Here is a 24,880-nt window from a genome sequence, read left to right on the forward strand (position 1 = left end):
TTCCAATAGGAAATGATTTCATTGACTGTGATACAAGTTACAAGTGCTGAGGCACACTCATTTGTCAATTTAATTTAAGCCTTTATCAAACAGATGTTGTAGAATCCAGCATACTTGAAACATCATTTTTTGCTGAATAAAGCCATCAATAAAGAATAAAAGAATTTCTGAATAAAGCTAAGAACAATGGCTTCTTCTGAAATATATAATGAAGAAGCACTCCATTGATTGGGCAAGCTGGGATGCTCTATTTCATTATTCCATTCTTGGTTGGGACCTTGTATATCATAATTGTTAACTGACAATAGATATTTATAGGCATGAATTGTAAGCTGATGCAACTGTTCAGCCTTTGTCAATTCTTGCAATAGTGCAGGCAGCCCTGAAGCTATAAAAGCAACAGCACCTAACCTCAGTTCTAAGAAATGTTTTAATTATATATATATTGCCATGCAGTCTAGCTGGCAATTTATATTTGGCACTCAAAGTGGAAAATTGTCAAAAAATATTGTCAGGACTGACAAGCTGATCCAAAATACAAATCAAATCTGTCCCAGTCCACCAAGAAAACATTTTCTTGCCAATTTTAAGTCTGGATTTTCCCATAAAGTTAAACAGCAATTGACATGCAAGTATAAACATAGCTCACTAGCTGCCACAACTGCAGGTAGCACATTATATATATATTGATATGACAAGAGTCCAATGAAATCCAACAGAGGATCCAGACATAAAGATTCCAGAACTGATCAAGAAGAGAGATCTAATTTAAGTGAAAAAGACCAAAATCTAGTACAAGTCAACAAATAGGTCTAATGGTATAAGGAGAGATCCAGGAGGCCAAATCCACTGTTTTTGATTGAAAGTTTCTTTTGTGATGGAACCCAATAAAAATTTGGAAATTTTTGGAAATACTTCTGGAAATACTTGACAGGTATAAATAAAGGAATATCACATGACACATAAACAATTTGAGGTATTACATTCATTTTAAGTGCATTTATTTATTTATTTAAAGTTTTTACCATATATGCCATCCAATACTAAAAGTCTCTGGACAGCTTACAAAAAACAACCCCCCCCCCCCCACACAAAGGAATCTTTTGCAACAAACAACACACAACAATTTACCCTACCCCATAGACTTAACATGTCAATCTGTCGGTGTCCCTTAAGAGCTCTTTAATGAACATACTCAAATTTAGCTTAAAATTATCTCCCAAAAACATGAATAGCGACATTAATGTAATAGAATTTAATAGATAAATGGCCAAAACCATTAACTGACTGCATCAAAGCTAGAACTGATTAAAAATATGAGATAGATAGAAGACAGCACTGTCTGGCTCACCAAGTCATTCACTCATGCAGCAAGTTGTCAAAGCTATAGTTAAAAATGGCAGTGGAGAAATCTCTGATCTAAACAAGGCCAATTTCATTTGAATGCAGAGGGTAAACTTGTAGGAATGGCTTCTCCCAGATCAACTTACTGTTCAATAAGTCAGGGCCTCCTGATTATTCTGTTGCCTGTTCCTGTTCATTTGAAGGCATTCAGGGGAAGGCCTTTTCAGTTGTGGTACCCTAGAGCTCTCTTCCCAGCCCCCTGAAGTACAACACCAATCCTGAAGGTGCCTTAGAATTGTTTAAAACTTCTTTGTGCAAAACAAGCATTTGCTGATTTTAATACCTAGCTTAGTGGGACTCCTTTTTAAAAATCTATTTAATTTTTAATTGTCATTTTAACAAATTTCACAAACCTCTCTGGAATTTGTTGATGAAGAGCAGTATTTAATTATTCTTGAAGCTGATTAGATGGGTTCAAAGTGGAAGACCCAAGGCACAGTGAGAATGAATAATGAATTTGGGAAATGTGGAAAAAAAGGAGGTAAGTTTATCTGGTAGGTAGAGTTTGACAATGGGTCAAGGAGGAGGGTTGTTTAAACTGTGGGAGAGAATGCTGACTTTCAGTATAGCAAGTGATGAAACAGAGAAAGATCTTGATTCTTGGGAGGGGCGCAATAAAGAACCAAGTGGAAGATATCAGGAAGAAAGAAGACAAGGCAAGATTCATGGTCAGCTGCCAAAGGAGACAAGTAGTGTGAGAAATGAAAGCTGAAGTTAATGGAGCAATAGCAGGGAGGATCAACTGGATGCTTGACTGAAACGATTTGGCAAGAGGCAGGCCGGTGTTAATACTAGGAAATGGAGATAGTGTCAAGGTGTGGCAACCATGTTCATTAAAGGAATTTTCTCATGTACACAGATGGATTTGGATATTGAGCTGTCTACAAAGGGTAGCACTTAATGCATTGGATGAAGTAGACAGTAGTCCATGAAAGTTTAGGTCACAATAAATGTGTTAGTCCTTGAGGGGTCATGAGATGTTTTATTGTTTGTACTTCAAAATAGCAGTGAACTCATTAAATGCTAACCTGATTCTGATTTTTGTTTTTTGTTATACTTAACAAAACAAGTGTCATGCAACTGGGTGCAGAAAGCAGAATTCAGTTTTTATCTTCTTTGTCTCTTGGCTGGTGCAGGGTCCAAAAGAACAACCTCTAAATTGGGGATAACATGAGGATCCCACAACCCTCTGGAGTATATTTGGGTGGGGAGTGTGTGGCATTTCAGAGTAGAGTGGAGGATGGAGTAGGGTTTTTTTTGCCAGCAGTTTCTGTTCCAGTAAAAAACAAACACTGTTGGATCCAAGTGAAGTGCTTTTACTTAGTGCTTTTACTTTAGCCACTTAAAAGTAAGCATTTTGTTCAATATTTAAAATTAGCATTGTTTTCTTTTGTTCTTACAAAAATTACACACCTCCAAGTATTTCTAAGTATTTGAACTGTTACCTACATAGTTATGATTTAAGAATATCATACTAAGAGTAAAATGTATGAATATTTTTCTATTTTTCTTCTTTTTGGTCTTTTTACTTATATCTACATGTGATTTTTCTTTCCTTTGAGAAATATATTAAAGATCAAAATACATCTAGTTACAAAGAGAATGTATATCTCTCTGCTGTAGCAGCTTCAAGATCATGAAATCTAAACAACTAAAATGTAGCACACATACTAAGAATGCCATCAGAGTTATTTACTTTTAAGTAATCAGTCACTTAATTTAAATATATCAGTATGTAGCTTGCAGTACCATTTTCAGTCACTAGGTGGAAGATTTCCCCAAACAATTAATTGCTTTGCAATCAAAAGAGTTTGAAGCAAGGTAGAGGGGAGTCTTGGGAAAGATTTATGGCTTCCCCTCCTGCCCTGGGGCAGCTCTCCTCAGGTGAATGGAATGACAGACTCCTCAATTGAGTGCAGCATGGCAGGAGCCATGCATAGGAATACCAGCTGCCATTGCTTTGCTCAGACAGGGTGGGCACAATATGTCTTACTCTGGAAGCTGTATAACTTTGAGTGGTTTGGTGTATCATACTAAGAGTTATTCCAATCCATGCAAACCCATTTCCTCAAAATAAAAAGAATATATGCAAATGTTTGGAACTTTATCCTGGATGCTTCTTATATCCATCTTCTATACACTCCCTTAGTCAATTATGTCCTGGAAAAGTGGAATTCATGGAAATATGTTTTACATTAATTTGTTCTGTTTCCTGTTACCTGATTCAAAAAACATAGGTCAGTGCTTCCCATAAAATGCTTTATTCATTTTCCTGGAGTTTTCCTGGGGGTCAAGTTCATGACACATTATACTTAGAAGCATTTATTCTGTTGTGAGTTCATGAGCTGGACATTATGCTGAAATAGGCCATCATAATACCTAAGCTCACGAGAGCAACACAACATAGCCCTGATTCACAGAGGGACATGGGCACACGTATTTCCTGTTTTTAGTACTCTCTTTACACCCTAAGTACAAGAACAGGAGTCTGTTTAACCTTTAGGTTGCTTTGAAGTGATAGGACATCAAAGGGGACCCTTTCCCAGAGACCTAGCACCTGGCATTGTAAGAGAACTTTCCATGTGGTGAAAGGTGGAAGGAAATTTCTTTGCAGAAAAAGGCAGGGGGCATTATTCTGTACCTTCTGATGCATGGAAAAACTGCCATGACATTAGGCCACAGGGCTTCAGGGGAGTGTCTGCCACATGACATCATCCAGCACCTGAGGGGTGAACCTGAAAGCAATCCAGACCTCTGAGCCTAAATATTTCTCCACCCTTGCTGTAGTGCTTTTGCTTTTGATTGACAGGTGCATGGTCATAAGTTACTGCTCAGGCAACTGCTCTTTCTCCATTAAGGGAAAGACGGGAAATGCTCCGTGAGGACAAAGCACTTGTCTATCAGGGACTGCTGTTATCTCTGATTTCTTATTGGCAATAGCAGCCAGTATTCCCTTCTTCTGCTTGCCCATCCAGTTCGGAGAGTGCACAGCTGTTGGAGGGGATTCCCATGTTATCAGCACTTGGTGATTGGAGGTCATGATGGGGATTGTTCTTCAGGGACTGATGTTCTTCAGGGCATGAAGTCAGATGGGGCTATGGTCTGGGTAAGGAATCTCTGTAGGCTGGACTAGGACTTTCCTATTAGGACAATTTATCATTTGTTCTTGGATGACACTTCACTGGAACAGAATTTCATATGTTGCTGAATTTGTATCTTTAGGCTTCTCTGCTATGACCCTTTGATTCTGAGGAAAGGAGAAAACTTGGTTTCCTTCATTTCCCCTTTCCTCAGTACTAGTGAATGGGAAGCTTTCTTATCTGACTCATACCATTCGTCTATCTGGCCCAGTATGATTGATATTGATGGGCAGCAGCTCTTCAGGCTTGCAGAAGAAAAGAGTTCTCTTTTTCAGGGAAAGGGAGTTCAGCTGTACCTGGAGATACCAGGGAGAAGCATGCAAAGCAGGTGTTCTACCACTAAGCTAGGGGCTCCTCTCTGCTGAGTGAAAAAGCAACACAACGCTACACTATGCTAAGCTCTGGTGACTTCTTCCCTGTACTCCTTGCATGATTCTGCTTTTGCATGCATTCACCCATAGTCAGATAAACGTTGTGGCTGTTTTTCCATGACATGATAAGAAAACTCCACTGTAGGCAATGCACTGTGGAGGATGTGGGGACACCACTTATTTTCCTATAAGCATGAATAGAAACTCACCCTGAGTGGGCAAAAAGATAAATTGAAGGAACATAGTTGGTGAGAAAAGAGATGTTTCATCATTCCATACTAGCTTCCACCTGCTTCATGTAGCCAGTGCTCTGAGGTGTACACTGTTCTCAGGAAACAGCTGCCAGTCTTTCAGAGGACTTTTCCAAAGCAAATCCATGAAAATGTCTCCCAAATGCATCTTGATCTTATGCAATAGATCCTCATGTACATTAACCATGCTACCACTTTTCTATAGAAAGCAGAAGCTATCTCTGATGAACCAGACAGGTGACCTTCCAGGGGATTCTGTTTCTTCTGTGGTCTACTTCTGTTCCTGTAGGTCAATAGCCCTGTAATGCTGCAAGGAAACAACAGAGTAATTACGTGATTTTTTTAAGTGCAGTTTTTATAATACTATAGTAGGCCAATATCCAGCCCACAGAAAATGAATGGCAGAGGGGAGTAAATGCTGCAAAACATTTATAAGTAATGCACACTTATAAACTCTCTGCAGCTGAGCATGAAGACATAAAGACCTAAAATAGGAATAGAAGTTAATGATCCCTCACCCAAACCAAAGTGGATTTTACACCTACCTTGAATAGATATGAATCTATCATCTGATTTTGGTTACATCCAAAAATTCCCCTTGCCATGCAGGTACTAAAGGGTGGCATGTTAAAGGCTCCAGGTGCTGACATTTATTTATTTATTTATTTATTCGATTTATATCCTGCCTTTTTCCTACAAAGGGCTCAAGGCAGCTTACATCATTCTCCTCCTCCATCTTATCCCCACAAAAATAACCCTGTGAGGTAGGTTGGGCTGGTTTGTGACTGGCCCGAAGTCACCCAGTTGGCTCCATGGCTGAGCGGGGACTAGAACCCAGATTGTCTGAGTCCCAGTCCCATGCTCTTAACCACTGCACCACACTGGCTCTCTCACATGACTCTATGACATAAAATATTTAGAACAAAATAAATAAAACCAAACCTCTGAAATTATCAAAGATGTTCAAATACCAAACATTCACCTTGGAATGACCAAGAGCCAGTGTTGGATTGGGGACATGAGAAATTTGGATTCTAGTTCCCACTCAAGCAAGGAAGTGACTTTGGGTGACTTTGGGTCAGTCACTTACTCTTAGCCTAGTTCTTACACTGCTGATGTTATAAAAATAAAGTGAAGTGAAGGAGGACAGTGTAAGCTGCCTTGGGTTCCTTGCAAGAGGAAAAAAGGTGCGATATGAATGTAACATAACAATACTAATAACAGAACAAGAAATGCATGTTTCATTGACTCTGCTCCCTCTAAGGGATTAAAGGAAAGGTTCAATCTGGCCCAGTATAAAAATTCTTTATTGTTCTATGCTTTGCCCTACAGTAAGTGAAACAGATTGTTATGTGACCTTGTGGCTGCCTACTGCCTCGTCTGAAAAGGTTCGAACTAAAACGGTCAGGAACTGCAAAGACCCTGTGTGGAATGAAATGTTTTACTTCAGGATCCAGAGTCAGGTTAAGGTACAATAAAAGGTGGTGTGCATAATTTTCATGTGATTACTGGTTTGTTTGTTTTTTGTAGTTGCTTTGCACATGTGGCTGTTCTCAAATAGTCCTATTCTTCTCAGTCTCTCTCACTTTATTCTGCACGCTTAGCTGTCTGTTTCCAGAAAATAATTGTATTGCTAGGCTAACATTGCAGCAATGCCCTGTGATGGAAGAACATTGCCAGCATGTTATGCTGGATGCCTGACCTCTTATGAGATCTACTGTTATGTCTGACTCACTTCTCCCTGGGAAGAAAAGTTCCCAGGACTGGTTTCCTATGGAAGGAGGTCATTAGCTGCTTTAGGCATTTTGAAATGTTTCATGTTTAATTACAAATATACAGTGGTAGAAATTCCTGGCTGGGTACACATGGTGATTTCTTATGCTTGTTGGTTTGTCATACCACCTGGACCCAGTCATGGTGTTTCTATGTGGTACTCTTAGTTTCCTGAAACAAGCAGTCTGTTGCTTCATGACAATTTGTCCAGTCATCTGGACCCAGAATCTCCATTTTGCCATTGTGACAATGGAAGCAGCATAGAGTCTTGTGGAAAGAGCAGCTGCAGAAGTGGCCACTCCTCCATCTGTTCTTTACTGCCTTCAGCTCCTTAGCAACGCACAGATTATCACCTGCTTTATCCTGTTAGCTGAGCAATGTACCCATGTCTTTGTTTACTTTCAGAAATAGGAAAAAACATGGCGAGAAGAGGAAATTGCAGCAAAAGTGTTTGTTGTGATTTAGTAAAATTTCATCTGGAGATTGAAGTGGCAGATACATAGATGCAGGTACACTCAGGAGAGGGAAGGGGAAAACCCACTTCAGTGGACCAATGCAAAATATTTCAGTGGGCCAATGCAAAAAAGGCTGCTGAAGGTCCATAGAGAGCAACAGAGTATGGAAGGAGATGGTAAAGGTTTCTAGGAAGTATGGTAAGAACAGGACAATGGAGTAGGGAAAACACATTGCCTAGGAAACTGCACAACCACCTGACTACTAAATTCAGGCAAAAGTCTGCAAAGGATGGAAACAGCACAGAGTTGTTTGCCATGATATGTGATTCTGTTAAAATTCCAATGGACAGCTAAAGTCCACTGTTCCCACATCAGATGTCTAGGGAAGCAGCCAAAAACTTAAGTTAAGCCAACAACAGGGCCCCATACGAGGCATTCTTTGTTCGTTTTGAAACTGCAGAGACCAAGATCACAGGATTTGCTCATATGAGGGAAAAAGGGAAAATATACTCCTTTCTCTGATGGTTCTCCCTCTTCAGAACATTCTCCCAAATGCTGTTGAATTCAGAAGTGATGGGCTAATCATTCATTTCTTGTTGTTTTAATTCTTGTTAAATTCATGTAATACTTCTCCTGGTCTTGATTTGGCAGTGAGAATGCATTTTTTTCCATCTTCTACTTCCAATTGCTGGTAATGTCCATGTGTATTGGTGCCTGGAATACGTATTAGCAGGAAACAGATTGTAGGCTTCACAGAATGCTATAAGTCGTTCTCCTGCTTTGTTCCTGATCCCTTGGCCAAATTCCCCTACAGCATGTGATTCTGCTTTTTTTTCCATTTTTGCATTCCAGAGGATCAGCATGCCCTTGTGTGTGTGTGCACGCGGGCGTGTGTGATCATTTTCTGCCTGGATGCTTACAAAAGAGCTTTTAATTTCTTCTTTGGCATCTTGAATGCTGGTTATACTGACAGGTCTTTTGAGACATTTGACTGATATGATACAGTTGGATTTTGCAATTCGGCCCCTTACTGTATGTGCTACATCTTGTCTCAGTATTAGAGCCAATTTGTTTCTTCTGAGTTTGTCATCTCTACAGTAAAGCACTTTGTGTTTGTATGAAAATGTCCCATTCCAGTCCTCTTTAGTATGCTCACACAAGGTACTGTGATGTTTAAACATTTCACTTTTTGCTTTATGTACGGTTTCCAATTTGCCTTGAGTCATACTTCTCACATTCCCTGTTCCAATTTATGTACTGTGTACCATTGAACTATATTTTCATCTCCATGCATGTAAGCCACTAGACTTCCTTTCTGCTTTGATCTATTTGTTTCATTAGCAATACCAGTATTTGTACATGTCTTTCCCCAATAATTAGTTGACTTTCTTCTGACCTGGGAGTCTCATCTTCTGGCATGATGTCTTGATTTTTTTTGAAGCTTCATCGTAGGGTTTTCAAGGTAGGAAAATTCAGAAGTGGTTTACCACTGCTTTCTTCTGTGCAGTACTAATCAGTACTTGGCTTGAGCATCACTGATGTTGTCTGTGAAAGATCCTCCATCAGTGGATCCTTCCACTACTGCTGCTGCCCAGTGGTTGCCCTTCAGAAGTTTCTCTGACCCCATCACATTAGAGATATCCATTCTCTTTTGCTGATCTGACCATTCCTCCTGAATCTTAGACTGATGTCTCGACCATTCCACCTTGAGTGAATTTGTTAGGAAAGTGGCCTCATGAGAGAATCTGGCCTCCTGGCAGCATTGCTCTTAGCTTCCTTGGCACTCTCAGCCCCCTCACCATGTTAAAGTGTGCATCCAGGAGGGAGATTTCATTAACATTATTTTTTTTCTTTCCCAGAATGTCTTGGAATTGGCTGTATGTGATGAAGATGTCATTCGAGATGATGATTACTGTATCATTTTATTTGACATAGCTAAAGTCCCTCTAGGAGAAACCATCTTTATGAAATTTGAATTGAATCCCCATGTGAGTATATATAAGGACTGATCTTTCTCTGTGCTGACTGAGATTTCTAGGCACTCTTCATCATTTGTCCTACTCCGCTACTAAAAGAAATGCTTTTACTGCAAGATCAAACAATTATACATCTTTCTTTCCTCTCCCGCCATCCTGAGCACACAACGCTTTTGGTTCATTTACTGATCAAAACAAATTCCAGGGACACATACCTGACTGGTGGATAAAACAGGATGTCTTTGATCTGATCCTGCAGAGTTTTTCCTATGTTTTTAACAAGAACTGCCAGTTGCATGATTATCATACCTAGTTTGGCCAGCTGCTTCTAAAAAAATATGATTTTTCCATCTAAATGGAACTGCAGACAAACATTCTAGCACATCTCATCTAAAATTTAGCAAGAGTGCAAATACAATTACTTTCAGGAACAGTTCCCACCCAGAGACCACCCCTGGTTCTAACTAAAGGTAGTAGGGTTGAAACCAGTGTTGAGCTTTGCCAAGCTCTAGGTCCAATAATCAGTATCAGTTGCTGGTCAGTCCATTAATTCTTCAGATGGATGTGAAAAAGAGTAGACTGTGAGTTTCACCTGGAAGGGACCAGATGGCTCTGTTACTATCAAGAGACCCTATTCTAGTGCTATCCAGGTTTCTTTTGAGCAGCTTCAAGCTGGGAAGATGTGTGGAGGAGAAGCATATAATTCCTATTCTTACCTTTACTATAGGCCATCCCTTTAACTTTCACAAAGGCACCCATCCCTGTCTTAACTATATCAAATCTAACTATATTATTTGAAAATACAGTCTTACACGGAAAGGAACTGTACATCCAAGTTAATGCGCAGCAATAAACTATTTGCTGTGTTGCCTTACTGCCGTTACCTTTGCTTCTTTTAAGCTAGTGCTGAAAGAAGAATTTGTTCAATGTGTAGGACTGAAATTTTAACAATAGCAACAAATCAGAGTGTATTGCATATTTCAACATATAAACAAACTTTGCAAACTGGAACTGAATTTCACATCAACTTGCAAAAGTCCTGAACAGACATGAACACAGGAGTTCTGGACTGACTGACTGAATGAATGATTGATTTAACACAGAACTGCCCTGATGCATAGAAAGAAGTGTTTGACCACATTTTTAAAATAAGTAGGTGTATAGATGTCAAATGCAGAGCCTTCCCTGCACAACTGACATACACACAGGTTTTGTTCCCTACAGTTTTACTCCTCAAGCACTATTCCCCAGCTGAGTTCCAATACTGTAAAGTGCAATCCTAGGTATATGTTGACAGAAAAAGTCCTACAACTTCAAGCATGCTGTAGGGATTTTTTTACCTGCCTAAACATTCCTGCCTTCCTGCCTTGGAAGCCAACCCGAGGCTTATGCGAATGGGATGGCATACAAAAATTCCAAATAAACAAACAAACATGCCTACATGGCTTAAGCTGGGAGAAAAGGGCTTGGAGTGAGAGGTTGTGAAAAGGTAAGGAGCAGGCAGGGGAGGTGGATTTGATGGTTGGGGCTATGGTGTTTCAGGAGAAGTTGTCTATCTTTCCATTCAAGTGCTTCCCATCTCCCCTTGCACCCACCCTGCCATCAATAGCAGCTTCAGAGGAGTGATTTATATTTAGGTAAGAGTGTGGAAAAGTCATTTTGCCAAGACCTTTCAAGTTCAGCTTTGGCTTTCCATTTTCATTTCTACACAAAGATTAAAACAATTATATTTCACAGGACACTTTTGATTTACCAGGAAAGAAAAACTCTTATGTGAAATATGTGGGAAATCCAACATAGGTACAACAGTTATTTATACCTATGTTAAACAGTTATTTAACAGCAAAAACATGTCATTTCTGTTACATTTTAATTTTCAGAAACATGAAGAATTGGAGGTTGAATTTACCCTGGAGAGCATGTGAGTAGCTTATATATTATACAAAAAATGAAGACAGCCGTGGTGTTCAGTGTTATAGAAATCAATATTTATATAGAATAAATTACATATAGGAGTAAATAACAGAAGTAACTGATAGGAGTGTTGTCTCTAGGATAAGGAATCAACAATGAGCCCCATCTTTCAATTGCCATTCATTAAACCTCACAATTACACAATTCTAATTCTAATTACTCCTTGGTATACTAAGTAAGAAAGTTAAAATGTTATTAATGAGATGGGATTTTCCTTTCTTTCGATACATGCATATGAGTAGGAATTCAGATCCACTTAGAGTGTTTCCATATCTCAGCCTTACCAACAGTAATATGCAAAACCTAGAGAGCAACACAGTATCTCCTACCTGTTATGAGGAAATCAGCTACAATTGTGAATGGGTTTTCATCATACTTGCTTTTCCCCTTGAGATGATACTATTGGTACATTAGGACTAGCAGACACCAAACTCTTCTCCATCAGAATATAGGTATGCACTGATTCTCTCATGTGATCTCTGTTTTGCATGTGTCTGACATACCGGCATGTCCATGCTCCAGATTCTCATGAAAAAACTATGATTGCTGGACAAAGTTCACTTCAGCATATTTTCCCCAAAATAATATTTTTCCCAGAATAGAATAGTTTGATAGAGGCATATTTAGATAATAATCAGAATCTTTCCCTCTGGTCAACAAGGAAGGAAGGAAGGAAGGAAGGAAGGAAGGAAGGAAGGAAGGAAGGAAGGAATATTAAGTCATTTGGGGAAAATATTTACCAACATTATTTGGAAAGAATGGTCTAGTATCTCCTAAAAGGATTAAGCTGTCAATCCAAGACAGAAGTTAGGGATTAGTCCTGCTGCAGATGGGTGAAGCCAAACAATCTTGGTGTAACATGATGGGCAAACCAGGGTGGTTTTTCACAAATTGTAGTCTTCTTGAGAAGGTTCAACCCAACCATGGGTTATAAGTCTGGATTATTCCTTCCCCAACAATTCACAATCTGGGTTTAGTCAACACAATGTACACCCCAGGGAAGAAGCACCTCTGGATTATTTAGTTCAGTGAAAACTGATGGGCAGCCAGAACTCAGCACATTCCAGCACTCTCACATGTCACAACTAAACAGTGTTTAAAGAATTACCTAGGGTTTAAAGACATGTATGCAGGTATGAAACCAATAACCAGATTAGCATTGCCATCTTGTATGAACATAATATATTGGATAGTAGCCAGATATAATTAAAGGCAGAGCAGACTCTTGAAATCAACAAGACTAGTAAATTGCATCTAACTTAAGACTGGAATGGGTCTACTCTGAGTATGGTTAAGTCTGGCAAAAGCCCATTGCTAAAGTCTGGCAAAAGCCCATTCATTGTACTTACCAGTCCTCAATATCCAAACACTTGCCTTTGATTTTCCAGTCTTCATTGGCACTTGGTTTTGGCCTTATGAAATCCTCAACAGTAAAGGATTATTTTTATGAAAAGAGGCACCTGCTCCAACCCAATATGCCTCTTGCTTCCTGTGCTTTTCACAAGAACTTCAATGCAATTTCATTGAAGCCAAACTTCTCATTCTGCCTTCAGAAGCCGCATTTCTAGGACTGACCAAACTGCAAAAAGAAAAGAGCAAAGTAAAATGCTACAGCACTTGTTGAAAGACTCTGTCTTTAAGATTTCTCCTTAAAGCATTCCAGTTGTAACACTAGGTATCTCTATGTTTTCTAGATGGGGTCCACCTGAAAAAATAATAACTAATGGAGCAGTGGTGGTAACTTTTGTTTGTTCATTCACTTATTCCCTTTCTTTAGAATTATGCAAGTATGGTTTTACTAGGTCTAGAGAACCTGTAAAATATCCTTTGTCACAGGCACAGCTCTTGAGATGGCACACAAGCAGTGCAGTGTGGCATGTAGTGGGTACATCACAAATAAGAGTTTGCTATGAAGAGAAACTTGTTCAACAGGTTCTCACACACCCAAGGATGGTGATGCCTGCCAAATGGGAAAGAAAACAATGCCTGCTGTTGTTGCATCAAGTTGTCTCTGACTTATGGCAGCCCTGGAAACAATGTCTAGGATCTCACAAAACAGGCATTCTACCATACAACCAGAACAAGCTTTTAAAGAAACCTGCTGTTGAGTTTGCATATTTCAGATCTGTTGCTCATCTATTTATGAACAGTGATATCTGTCCAGAACTCTGTGGTATAATTCAGTTATCTAAATTCCCCATGTCAGACCAGAATAATAAATGGCATTTGGTTCAGGAAATAAGAATTACTGTTTACATAATTTTTCAGACCACAATAAACAGTGAAATTGGGAAATGTGTTTCTGTTCTAGTGCCGTGAATGTTGCTCATTGGAGGTTCAGGTGGACCTTAAGAAAAAGAAGAAAAAGTATTTTAAACGTGAGCATATTGTTTCATTAAATGCTAATGCATACTGATTACAACCTTGAACATCAGATGGCAGAGGCTTCAAGATTGAACTTCAAGTTTCAAAGTACCATGATATGCTATGAAATGCCCACAAAAGTCACTAAGATCCCAAACCAAAAGGGTTAGGTTAAGTTTAATGTCAATTGTCTCTGAGATAAAATCCAGCCCAGGGTATAATTCCCCCCGCCCCGCTCGTATTCATTTTTAGAGTCATCACATACCAATGATGGAATAATGTGGAAAACTTATCTAGAAATCAGAGTCTGAGGACAAGGATGGATACTCAAATCCTATGCATACTTACTTGGTAGTAAGCCCATTGAGCTCAGTGGGACTTACATTTAGGAAAACATGAATGGAATTGCATTGTCATTTATTCATAAATGTTTATATTGCTTTTTCACACTAATGTTCAACTTAACATAAAAATTCACATATGTACAACTCAAGCACGGGTGTTGATTTTATCTCTAAAGGTTATGGTTTCTTTTTCTTAATGTGTTATCGTATACTCTCCCTTTAGAACAACATGTCAAGTGTACATTGAAAGGATCCTTTGAAGAGACCCAAAATACTTTGCTAGCCTGTACCTCCAGGTTACATTTCACGGAGCCTGCTGTCTTCCACTTTGCCAAGCATAATCAAGGAGTACTGGATATTCTACTTCCAAGGAAGCGACCACTAGTTTCCTTGGTATGTCATAGATTTGCATTTTAATAACTAGCTAGAAATGCCTTTTACTGGCTTTTTCCAAAGTACTGGGGGTTTTTTTTCCAAAGTAACACTGTTTCTTAACAAGTGGCCTTTCTTTTCAGTGTGCTTGTGTGTCTTGTGGAGCAAATGTACCAAGAAACATGAATGTGACTCTGCCTGTGAATGCATTTCCCATCAATCAGGAAGTAATAAAAGAGGTCAGTACTTGCACTGCTTTTAGAATTTTTATTTATTTTGCATGGAATTGAATTGCACATTTCTACCAGCAGAAGTGGGTAGGGTCAATTCCTCCTTCCTCTCAAAATCTTCATGGGAAAGTAGGAGGACTTTCTGGTGCCAATCTGCTTGCTTCTTCTTACCACCACCATCCTCTAAGGTAGAGTAAGATGACTTTTTCTGGCCTAAAGAATGGTCATGGTGAAAAGACCGCTAGTTTCCTTGGTGTGCAATAGATGTGCATTTTAATAACTAGCTAGAAATGCCTTTTATTGGCTTTTTCCAAAGTACTGGGTTTTTTCCCCAAAGTAACACTGTTTCTTAACAAGTGGCCTTTCTTTTTAGTATGCTTGTGTGTCTTGTGGAGCAAATGTACCAAGAAACATGAATGTGACTCTGCCTGTGAATGCATTTTTCATTGATCAGGAAGTAATACTCAGTTGTGAGCCGCCCCGAGGCTTCAGCGAATGGGGCGGCATAGAAGCTTTCTAAATAAATAAATAAATAAATAAATAAGGAAGGAAGGAAGGAAGGAAGGAAGGAAGGAAGGAAGGAAGGAAGGAAGGAATAGATTCAACCTTCTGCCTGTCAGGCAAGCAAGTGGTAGCAAAGAAGAAAAATAAGACAATGAGCACCAGTAGCAGGTAATAATGGTGGTGAGAAGGTAGAGTGTGTGAGTGAGTGGGGCTCATTGAATGTGCCTTGCCATAGGGCCCACAAAACCTATAGCCAGCACTGCATTGGCCAAAGTAATTGTTTATAATAAGAGCATATCAGTGGTTTTAGCAAATGACTCTTCCTTCCTCTGTATCCATAAGATAACTTGCCAGTGTTGTGATGTCATCCTGTTGTAGTTCCCCTACCTATCTTAATGGTAGCCACTGTGGAATGGAGATGGGAAATGCACAACATTTTTATTTATTTATTTATTTATTTATTTATTTATTTATTTATTTGTTTATTTATTCAATTTGTATGCTGTCCAATTATTTGAGTCTCTGTTGGTGTTGCAGCATGTATGTGCCTTTTTGAACATAATGGGGGAGAGTGTGATGTACAGCCACTGTTTTCGAGATGAATTTGCAGTTAGAATCATGTAGATGTTGTTGCAACCTCAAAATGCTCATCTGTCAGAATGTTTGCACTGATTTTATAGCTTAACCCCTATTTTGCTATTCATAGCAGCAGATGCTAACCTATCACAGAACAGGTAACATAGTTTCTCTACACTGATGAAAGGTATGAAAAATTCAACAATATGAGAAAATTAGGGATATTTACTCGTTTTCTTTATGGCTTTTCCAGGACAAAGAATGCAATTTACAGTTCAAAGTAAAGAACTGGTAAGATATACATTTTGTCTTTGGATATATTTCTTGCCTCTTTGGAGACTTACATTTTAACTATTTTTAAATAATCCTAAAAATACAATTTTGTAAATTTACTTCAGAAAACAACTTGGATTTGTGAAGCTTGTATTCTGGGAATAAGATTTTGGATTGAGAGAACTCATCACAGATATGCATTTTTTTAATAATTTGCAAAATGTAACTAGTTGAGGCATGCCAAAAGTATAGGATCCCAACATGAAACTGTTTATCACTGCCAGCGTGACCCTGAGATCCCCTCTTTGACTTTTGTAGCTTCTCTGCTTCTCTGAGGCAGTCATGTTTTTGCTTTCTTTGTGAAAACAGTAAGAATTTTAGAAAAGTTGTGTAGTATGCAGTGCTTCAGGGCTTACCTTACCATAACAAGGTGGCCATACTGTTGTGTGTGTGTACACACACATTTGTATGTGCACCCTCTTAGGTCTCATTTGTCTGTGTGTTGCAGCCTGCTTGAGAAGGCTCAAAAAGCCTTCTTTTTGAGAAGCCCCCAGAGGACCAGAACTTCTTCTCTTAAGGCTTCCTAGTGCTGCTAACTGTGGCATGGCTGAAAGCCAACAAAGAAAAAGGTGGTGGCAGTGGTGTCCTTTAAGAAAAATCATGTCTTGTTCCACTTTCAGGCAATTAGCGGACTGCAAAGTTCCTGAAATGCTCATCCCTTCCCTCAATGTGTGGATATGAATTCTTTTTGCCACTCCCCACACATCAAATGGCCAAAAATAAACTGATCAAAACAACACAGCACTTGAAATTATAGTTTTGAACCCTTTTAACTATTGAGCTATTTCTGTTATCTTTGTTGGGTTTGCCCCAGAGTCTCCAAAATGAAGATGGAAGTATGGTAGCAATACTGTGCTCTGGTTGCCCTTATAGAGGTGGAGGAAGTTATTTTTGCTATTGTGTTCAGAGTTCAGGTTTCTGCATCCCTGTGACTGTCTGTCATCCAAGGGTGTGAGCTAAACTCTGACACAGCATCTGCTGTTCCAGAGTCACACAGTTGTCATACAGTTGCGTTATCAAAGTAATGTTAATTTTTGAGAAGAAACACTATTGTACTCGGTGCAGCTTCACCCATGAGGCCTGCCTCACTCACACCATGCAGCGGAACTGGCAGGTCTTTGCACAAATATTGGGCAGGGTTCCAACCAAAAGAAGGCCTGGGCAACCTTTCTTGCCTTGTCCCCTTCACCCATTGTGGGGTCAAAGCTGTGACCATTTCTTTGACTTCATTTATTCAATATACACATCATCTTCAAGTTGAGATGCAAACCATATATTCATCTTTACAGCACATCAGGGCCAGATATACGCTTGGGCTTTGATCTCTGCCCAGAAGAAAAGGAATTCCTACAGAAACGGAAGAAAGTAGTTGCTGCTGCTTTGAAAAGAGTCCTTCAGCTTGAGGAAGATCTGCAGGATGATGAGGTTAAGAGACCAACATTTGGCATTTTTACTGTGAATGGCTGTGATTGGCTGGAGGACAGTGTGTTTTGTTTTAAGTTAACAAGTCATAAAGTTTGAGAGAACTTCATTGTGATTGTACATCACCACAACCTAGAATGTTATAAAGAAAAACACTGAATTGCCATGAATGGGCAAAAGTAAACGCCCATTTCCCAGAAGGTTGATCATTCATACGGCAAGCAGAAGGAGCCAGACAACCCAGGAACTCTTGCCCCTGGTTTATTTATTGTGATGTCTGAATCTGGAGCTCTGGGTCCTGTGGGAAGAATCATAGAATAGCAGAGTTGGAAGGAGCCAAGAAGACCATCAGGTCCAACCCCCTGCTCATCCCACTCTTGCTCTCCTGGTTTTCTGTTCCCCTACTTCCAACATTCAGCATTGCATCACTATTGAACATACTCAACCTTACTGGTTTTGTTTGCTTGCATATCTTTCAACAATTCAAAGTTGTGGGTAAACATCCAAACCCACAGCTATCATTGGCTGCAATAGGAGCAATCAAGCTACTAGGAAGCTGTATGCTTGCTTACCCCTGCTCATGCATGATAACCCAAGGTTCAACATTGGCTGAATTATTGTGATATGCTACCACAACTAATGGGACTCAAACTTGATCATATTACGTGTTCCCCTTAACATGCCCAATCCTATGACTCTGAGCTGCTCCATATCTGTACCTAGGTGCTGGATCTCACCCTGTGTTGTATCTAGCCCCATCTTGTACACAAACAATGGCTATTCATGAGACATCCAATGCACAGAGGGACAGCAGGGCCATGCCCACTGGCTTAGCCCTCAGTATCTACTTATTGCCAAACTCCACCCACAGAATCTGTCTGTTAAAACTGGCAAGACTTTATGTGCCATACATATGTTGGTGCTCAATGGCAGCAGACTCACACAGAGCTCCTAGAGGTGTGGAAAGCCTATGTGAATACAGCCAGTTTATGTGTAGCCTCTCTCTTGCTGACATTTTCTTTGGTGAAAGGACACTGAAGACAGAGTACTCAAAGCTGAGGTGCAGGTGCAGTTGTGCTCTCCCCTCCAAGGAGAGGGTTTTTCAGTGAAGACTTCTACTCTTTTTACGTAACCATCAGGAACTCATGACTCTTTTCTTTCATATTTAAGGCTAGTGTGCAACACACAGTTCGGGAAACTCTTTATACACTTAGTAACAGTAAGACTTGGGGTGTTGCAGATGAAGGAATCCTAGCACTACCTTCTGAAGGCATTTTGTAGCTATTGTGTGCTTTCTAAAAATGGGTTACTGCAGTGATAAAAGGTATCAGTAGCAGTGGAGAAACATGGGAGGGTTACAAGTAGAAAATGCTATAATTTTTACTCCCCATAAAATCTGCAAATGAGGCATAAAAGCAGCTGGAAGCACTATTTATGCCTTCTCTGCTTGCTTGCTCTCTCTCTCTCTCTCTCTCTTTCCGAAAACATAAACATGCATGTATGCAGATAATTTGGTTGAGATAATGCTAGCATAATGCAGATATAAAGACCATAAGTACTTCCAGGCTTGCTATCCTTTGGCTGCTCCCATAGATGGAATTGTTTACATATTTTTGAGCCCCATTCTAGGGATAAAGAGACTTGTTAAATTGATTCCATCCATGTTTGATGTCTCTTGTTCCAGGTGTGTCTTGTTCCATTGTCCAAATCAGATTTTTAACACCAAAATTCCATCCTACTTGCGTACTTGCACACTAATACAATTGCATATGTTCACTACTTAAAGTAAATTAGTTGTTATTCATATTAACCTGTGCTTTAGCAGTTTAGTACTAATGTGTACTCAAAGTAATGTGCATTAGCAGTCATGCAGATCAGTGCAAATCCATATCAAATCCACATGACTTCAAAAAATCCAGTCTCCTGAGGACCACAGAGGACAGATCATGGAAATCCAAATTCATCTGAATCTGCTGCAGAATTTTCTCATGTCTGTAGTCCACATGTCCCCAGCTGCCTTGTCTTCATGTAATAGTACTGCTGACAACCTGAACCTGGCCTCACAGGAGCCTCAACTTGAAATGTTATCCATGTTACTCTTTAGATATTCAGCAATAACAGCTTTGCTCCATAGTGGTCTGATTTCTTACCATGCTTAGCCTTCCAAATAAACCATCCTAATGAAAGTTATGCCTTTTGTTTGTTAAACAGGTGCCTGTGGTGGCAATTATGACAACTGGTGGTGGGATGAGAGCCCTTACAGCATTGTATGCCCACTTGCTGATTATGCAGAAGTTAGATGTTCTGGACTGTGTGTCCTACTTCAGTGGTTTATCTGGCACAACCTGGTAAGGAAATGCGAACAAGAGTGTCATGGTAATCCTAGCTTTTGTACATGAAAATGAACTAAAAAACGTTCTGAGTCTTCTTATGAGTTGTAACCATGGCCAAATACTGGCTTCTTTAGAAGAACTAAATAAAGCAAAACAGACAGAGAGATTCCATGGAGATTAAGGGAAAAGCTAGGTCATTCCACCAGCTCTGCTGAAAGGCCTTCCTCACAGATGACCCTCCTCCCTTGCTGCCACTATTAGCAGCCACGCAAGCAAGCTGTACAGCAGGGAATCAGAGGAAGAGCATAATAATAACAAGAAACATCTATTCAAGGCAGAGAAATAAAACAATACAATGTCACAAAAATAGTTTGAAGTCATCAAGTAAAGCACAACTTAAAAGGCAGTACGAGACTAAGACATCTACAGCAGCTTGCTGAAATAACACTGTATTTCACAAATATCTAAAAGTAGGTGGCAGTGGGACAGGATACCCTCTCTGCAGAGGCTGTTCATGTCTAGGGCACAAACATGTAAGTATTTAAACCACTCTAATCTCCCTTAAAATTCATCTGATTCTGAGGTTGGGGATTTTATTACATAAAACAGTGCATAATTATTGCTTATAAATAAAATAAACAACTATCCAGATCATCCCATGCCAATTGCCTCTACAATACCCTCGGGCACTGAAAACACCTGTCCAAGGCATGGAGGTATGTCAGTCTTGGCTCCTTTATTTCAATGGCAGAGCTCCTCAAACTTTCACAGACATCCCAGAACATAGAACTCTAGAAAGAACTCACAGTGGATTAAAAAAACCCCAGCAGTTTCTCAAAGCATCTACATTTCATGATATTCTTATTCTGAAACCCAGTTTTTCTTTACTGTGTTTCTTTCCAGGACAATGTCCAATCTATATAATGATCCCAACTGGTCACACAAGGATTTGGAAGTGCCACTCCTGGATGCCAAAAAACATATGAATAAAAACAAGTTCTTTGCCAGTTTTGCCCCAGAACGCCTGAAATACTATGTAAAGGAGCTGCGGCAGCGGTCTCAAGAAGGACACATTATATCATTTACAGATCTCTGGGGACTCATTATTGAGGCCATGCTACATGATGGGGTACTCTATCATTCTCTCTGAAATGTCTGCTTCCCCATATAATGTCTATTTCTGGCTAAAGGCACAACTGAGCAAAAGTGAAGCACCTTCAAGTCCCACTGGTTCCAATGGGACAAGGTTTATCAACTATGGAACAGTCATCTGTACAAGATGATTATATATGCCACAGAAGCAATGGCCATGCTGGTTGGGAATGATAGGTGTTCCAGTCATACACATGTGGACAGCACCAGGTTGAGAAAGGTGGCCTTAAACTATTTTTTAAAAAATGTAAGGTGTAATCCTATGCATGCTTAGGTAGGGAAAAAGTTAACAGCTCCTGACTGGGACATGCTGCGAGTTGTAGGCTGTTTCCTGTCCAAAACGTGCAGGATTGTGCCCTTAATGTTCATTTCAAATTAGATTTAACTGAATTTAATTATATTTATTTTACCCACCCCTGCTTTTTTATGGCATGAACAATTGGATCAGAGTAGGCTGTTTCAGACAAACTAACTTAAAACAGTAGTTTGAATTTCTGTTCAGAAGACACCCTGGCTAATATATCAGTTCCAAATTCCACAAAAGTTTGTTTTCTGCAGCTACATTAACTGTTTCCTTCCTTTCACAAACAGGAAGTTCATCAGAAACTCACAGATCAGAAGCAGGCATTGAATCATGGCCAGAACCCTCTGCCTGTATACCTTTGCCTCAATGTCAAAGAGAAAGTAAACAGTCGGGGGTTTAGAGGTAATTATTATATTCTAGACTGGCACCTGCACTTAATCCTTCAAAGATATAATCAAAAGCTACAAAGACTGATTTTTCTCATTCAGAAATACTCAAAGTTATTGATTAAATGTTTTGAATATGAAACCTCTTCTAAGATTGACCATAAATTTGAGAGTAGATTTGCAAAAGTAATACCACAGATTCAGAGTCCAATCCTAACCTGCAGCTCCTCAGTGAATTTGCATGGGGCAAAAGTGCCCCTTTGCCAGAGGACAGAAGCTCCAGTGATATGGAAACAAGTCCACCATGGAGGACCCTGGTTCATTGTTGTTACATACAATCAAGTTGTCTATCCAACTTAAAGTGACATTAAGAATAAATTAATGTCCTCCAAAATGCCAGCTGCCAAGTCTCAGCATTCTTCTAATTTCTGGGCTGCAATTTCCATTTGAATTGATGACTGAGCCAAAGTATGGAAATATTTCACAATTTCAATTTCTTCTTTGTTGACAGAAAAAGTGTGTAATTCTTCTGTTGTAATGACTTGTTTTCTTAATATTCAGTTTCAGTACTGCTTTTGCACTTTATTTCATTTTTAACAGGAGTTGTTTCAATTCATTGCTGCTTTCTGTCAGTAACAGGATATCATCTGCAGATCTTAAATTATATCTTCCACCCTAATCAAGCTTTCCTTCTGATACGTTATGTAAGCCGTCCTGAGGCTTTTGCAAAAGGACAGCATATAAATATTCTAAATAAATAAATAAATAAGTTCTGCATCCAAATTGAACAGAGAGGAAGATAAACTACATTCTTGTCTGGTGCCTTTGCCTATAGAAAACCATTCTGTTTCTCCATATTCTGTCCTAGCAGGAGCTTTTTCTTCATGATACAGGTATGCATCAGTACAATCAAATCCTAAGGCACACCGATTTTTCTAAGGACCATCCATAGCTTCTTGTGGTCCATAAAGTCAAATGCTTTGCTATAGCCTATAAAGCATAGACTGATCTACTACTGAATTTCTTTGGGATGCTTTGCAATAAGCTCTCAAGTACCTCTTCCTTTTTGGAATCCAGATTGGACATTAGGCATTTGTTACCACATCTTGAGCATCATTTTGCTTGCATGGTGAAATTAGTGCAATCGTGCTAAAGATGCTGCACCCCTTAGCATTTCCTTTCTTGTGCTATGTTTTGAATGCTTTCAACCTGTGAGCCATTGTTTTGTTTTCCATATTTGTTGGCAGATTAAGACCCTGCAGCGGGGAATAGTTTTATTGGGATCCTATCTACTCTGGGTGTTTTATTCCTTCCAATTGCTTTGAGAGCAGCTTTCACTTCACTGTCTAACAGGTACTTCCTCATCAGATTCCAATTTGAAAGAGTCTGTCATCATTTCATCTCTTATGTATATCAATATATTGTTTTGACCTTCTCTAACATTCTTAATCGAGCTTTGAATTTCCCATTGATCTTCCGGAAGGGGTCCCTTGTTTTCCTCTTTTGTTGTTCTCTTCTGTTTCTTTGCACTGGCCATTGTAATAGTTCTTTTTGTGTCTACGTGATAGTTGCCAAAAAATTACATTCAGGATTTGGTCCCTATTTTTGTCACCTTTTGCTTTTGTTTCTTACTTGTCCTCAGCCACTGTGGGTGCTCTTCTGTCATCCATCTAGGCTTTTGTTTCTGTTTGCTACAGGAATCGTCTTCTGGCATTCTTCCCTAATAATATCTCTGGTTTCAGTTCAAGATTCTTCTGTTTCACAGTTAGTTAAGATCAGTAAAGCATCTCTGATCTTTATCTGGACTTTAAATTTCCCTGGAATGTTATTGAAATTGTATTTTGATACTATGTTTCTTTTAGTGATCTTTTTCAGGTTTGCACTGAATTAATATTTTTTATATTAATAGTTCAGGCTCACTACTGCAATCTGCTCCTGACCTTGCTTTGGCAGTAAGAATACAGTTCTGCAACTTCTGATTCCAGTCACATAGCCTATTTGATTTCTGTACTGACTATTCGCTTTGATCATGTGCACAGTCATCTGACATGTGGCCTGAAGTTTGCATTTGTAATAAACAGATTGTAGGATTCACAGAATTCTATTTTGTCCTCCTGCTTTATTTCTGACCCCCTAGATCAAATTCTCCATCATTGTATTCTGCTTTGTTTCCCACTTTTACATTCATATAATTTTGTCTTGTTTTGGTGTGTTATCAAGTTCCCCTTAGCTGCACAGACATTTTTGATTCCTTCTTCTTCAGCATCCATTGTTGGAGCATAGATTTGAATTATGATTAAGTTGATAGGTTTTCCACAAATTCTGATTGATATGATTTGGCCAGATTTTGCATTACAGCTGCTTACTGTCTGTGCTACATCTTGTTTCAATATTAGAGCTATTCTGTTTCTTCTGAGTTTGTTGTTTCCAGATTAGAATACTTTGTGTTTGTCTGGCTGAAAGCGTCCCATTCCATCCCTCTAGTTTGCTCACACAAGTACTGCAATGTTTTAAATGTTCCATTTCTTGCTTTATGGTTTCCAATTTGCCTTGAGTCATATTTCTCACATTCCATGTCCACTTGCATGTGCTATGCAGTATCAGACTTTCCTTTCACTTCTGTGCATGTCGGCCAATAGCCTTCCTTTGGTGTTGATCTAGTTGTATCATTAGCAACAACTCCATTTGTACTTGTCCTTTGCTCTTCTCCAGTAGCTGATTGAGTACCTTCCAACCTGAGAGATTAATCTCCTGGCACTTTTTCTTTCATTTTGAATTGTTTCATCATAGATACTTCAAGGCAAGAAAATTCAGAAGTGGTTTTCAATTGCTTTCTTCTGTGCAGTACTAACCAGAGTTGGCTTGAGCATCACTGATGTTGTCTGTGAAAGATCCTCCACTAGTGTCATCTTCAGCTATTGCTGCTGCCCAGTAGCTGCCTTTTAGGAGTTTCTCTGTCCCCATCACCATTAGCTATCCATTCTTTTCTGCTGATGTGACCATTCCTCCTGTAGAGGGTGGATGTATCTTAGTCTGGTGTCTCAGCTTTGACCATTCCAGCTTGGATAACCATATTAGAAGACCAGCCTAGTGAGAGAATCTGGACTTCCACTTGGTATCTCTGACACTCCCAAATCCCCTTACTACAATATGCCATGCATGCAAGAGAGGGGGCAACCTGATATACCTGCAAAAAGTTTTGTGGGCATAGATCTA

The 24,880-nt window shown here is 39.4% G+C and overlaps 1 protein-coding gene across 1 annotated transcript in view; it reads left to right on the forward strand.

The window, feature by feature from the left end:
• The window catches only part of LOC123026366 (cytosolic phospholipase A2 epsilon-like), a 49,561-nt gene that overhangs the window by 9,108 nt on the left and 15,573 nt on the right, over window positions 1–24,880 (forward strand). The window contains exons 4-15 of the mRNA XM_044435899.1: window positions 6,499–6,635; window positions 9,254–9,382; window positions 11,251–11,291; window positions 13,039–13,081; window positions 13,656–13,722; window positions 14,276–14,445; window positions 14,568–14,663; window positions 15,988–16,025; window positions 17,357–17,492; window positions 19,701–19,837; window positions 20,726–20,951; window positions 21,566–21,680. Coding sequence (XP_044291834.1) covers window positions 6,499–6,635; window positions 9,254–9,382; window positions 11,251–11,291; window positions 13,039–13,081; window positions 13,656–13,722; window positions 14,276–14,445; window positions 14,568–14,663; window positions 15,988–16,025; window positions 17,357–17,492; window positions 19,701–19,837; window positions 20,726–20,951; window positions 21,566–21,680 — 1,335 coding nt within the window. The remainder of the gene's footprint in view (window positions 1–6,498; window positions 6,636–9,253; window positions 9,383–11,250; window positions 11,292–13,038; window positions 13,082–13,655; window positions 13,723–14,275; window positions 14,446–14,567; window positions 14,664–15,987; window positions 16,026–17,356; window positions 17,493–19,700; window positions 19,838–20,725; window positions 20,952–21,565; window positions 21,681–24,880) is intronic.

This window comes from Varanus komodoensis, unplaced genomic scaffold, assembly GCF_004798865.1.
Source record: "Varanus komodoensis strain SLA01 unplaced genomic scaffold, ASM479886v1 scaffold3, whole genome shotgun sequence".
Taxonomy (NCBI): domain Eukaryota; kingdom Metazoa; phylum Chordata; class Lepidosauria; order Squamata; family Varanidae; genus Varanus; species Varanus komodoensis.